We start from the raw sequence: 1,358 nt of genomic DNA on the forward strand, positions 1-1,358 counted from the left end.
CAGAAAAATGCATAAAACTGATGTTCAGAACATAAAAATCAATATGAAAGACACATGTTCAGAACTGAATGAAAAGTTTCTGATCTATACAAGATATTTCTTCTCTCTATTATTTCAGTTATACACACTAATATATATACACACAAGAGACATACTAAAACTACACTGCTCTAGGTAGACACTACACTGCACTGCTCAAAAAGTCTGCCCAAGAAGTCAAAGATGTGGACTGCCCAAGGCAGATATATTTAATATTTCAACACTCCCCCATTCACCAAAGATATAAAGCACCAACGTGTTGTGAAACTGGATGTATCCTCATAATTGTATGGTTTCGATTGCAGTAAAGTAATTAGATAAAGAGAAATACAGAATACGGAGAGAACAATAGATACTCTTATTAATCATCATTCAATTCAATGTATACAAAATATACAAAGTTCTAATAGGACTTTAAGACTAATAAAGATGAAGAGGCATTATCATAGTATAATTCCTCCATCTAATAATTTACAACATGGATGGTATTATATTTATTATTGTTGATGAGTACATTCTTTTTTCCTAATCATATTGAGAAACAAATAACAGACTTTAAAGATAGAAAGAATACCCGGGCGTATGTGTGGTGTCTGAAAAATGTAATGCAATGTAATTAAAGAGGATCCACATCCACCCGTGTAAAGGGGATGGTATTTTTGTTGTGAACCCAGTAAGCAACAAATATTGAGACGCCCAAGGCGAGGAGTGATATGAGGAAAGCGAAGGCACTAGAAACATCCCAGTAGCTATCTGAAGAAGCTGAAGAGCCATGTTGTGGGTAGGCAACATCTAAACCTACCCAATCACAACTAATTGTATAATGTCCTGATCCATGCCATGCATTTCCATCCACTGGATACCAAAATGCAGCAGAGAACTTGCTCGATTGCCCGATTCTGAACTGCACATCCTACACTCCACAAACCCCCCGACATTTCATATTAACACACAGATTCGTCGAATGCATAATAATGATTTATCAACTTTGTAATGAACAGCCAAGACTGACAACTCTCTTGATGGGATTAAATATATCCAATTACCCTAATGGAACATAAGAACGATATATGCTTTCACTAACTCAAACTTGGATAATACTTAATAGTGAGTAATAGAATAGACATTCAACCTGTTGAAGACGATCCATTGTTCTCAGAGGCCTTGCAAATTCAAAATAGTACCTGCCCTTCTTACCGGATGATCCATATGGGCTGTCTCCCACAGAAAACCCTGAAATCAATAATATTAAGAAATCAGAAAAAAAAAAAAAAAAAAAAAAAAAAAAAAAAAAAAAAAAAAAAAAAAAAAAAAAAAAA

At 34.3% G+C, this 1,358-nt stretch overlaps 1 protein-coding gene across 1 annotated transcript in view; it reads right to left on the bottom strand.

The window, feature by feature from the left end:
- Positions 1-374: 374 nt before the first annotated feature.
- Positions 375-1,358, bottom strand: part of LOC116023459 — a 13,528-nt gene continuing 12,544 nt past the window's right edge. Inside the window, exons 7-8 of the mRNA XM_031264461.1 lie at positions 1,172-1,272; positions 375-952 (exon numbers count right to left, since the gene is read on the bottom strand). Of these exons, the coding sequence (XP_031120321.1) occupies positions 656-952; positions 1,172-1,272 (398 nt within the window). The 3' untranslated portion in view covers positions 375-655. The remainder of the gene's footprint in view (positions 953-1,171; positions 1,273-1,358) is intronic.

The sequence above is a fragment of the Ipomoea triloba genome, chromosome 1 (genome assembly GCF_003576645.1).
Source record: "Ipomoea triloba cultivar NCNSP0323 chromosome 1, ASM357664v1".
Lineage (NCBI taxonomy): Eukaryota > Viridiplantae > Streptophyta > Magnoliopsida > Solanales > Convolvulaceae > Ipomoea > Ipomoea triloba.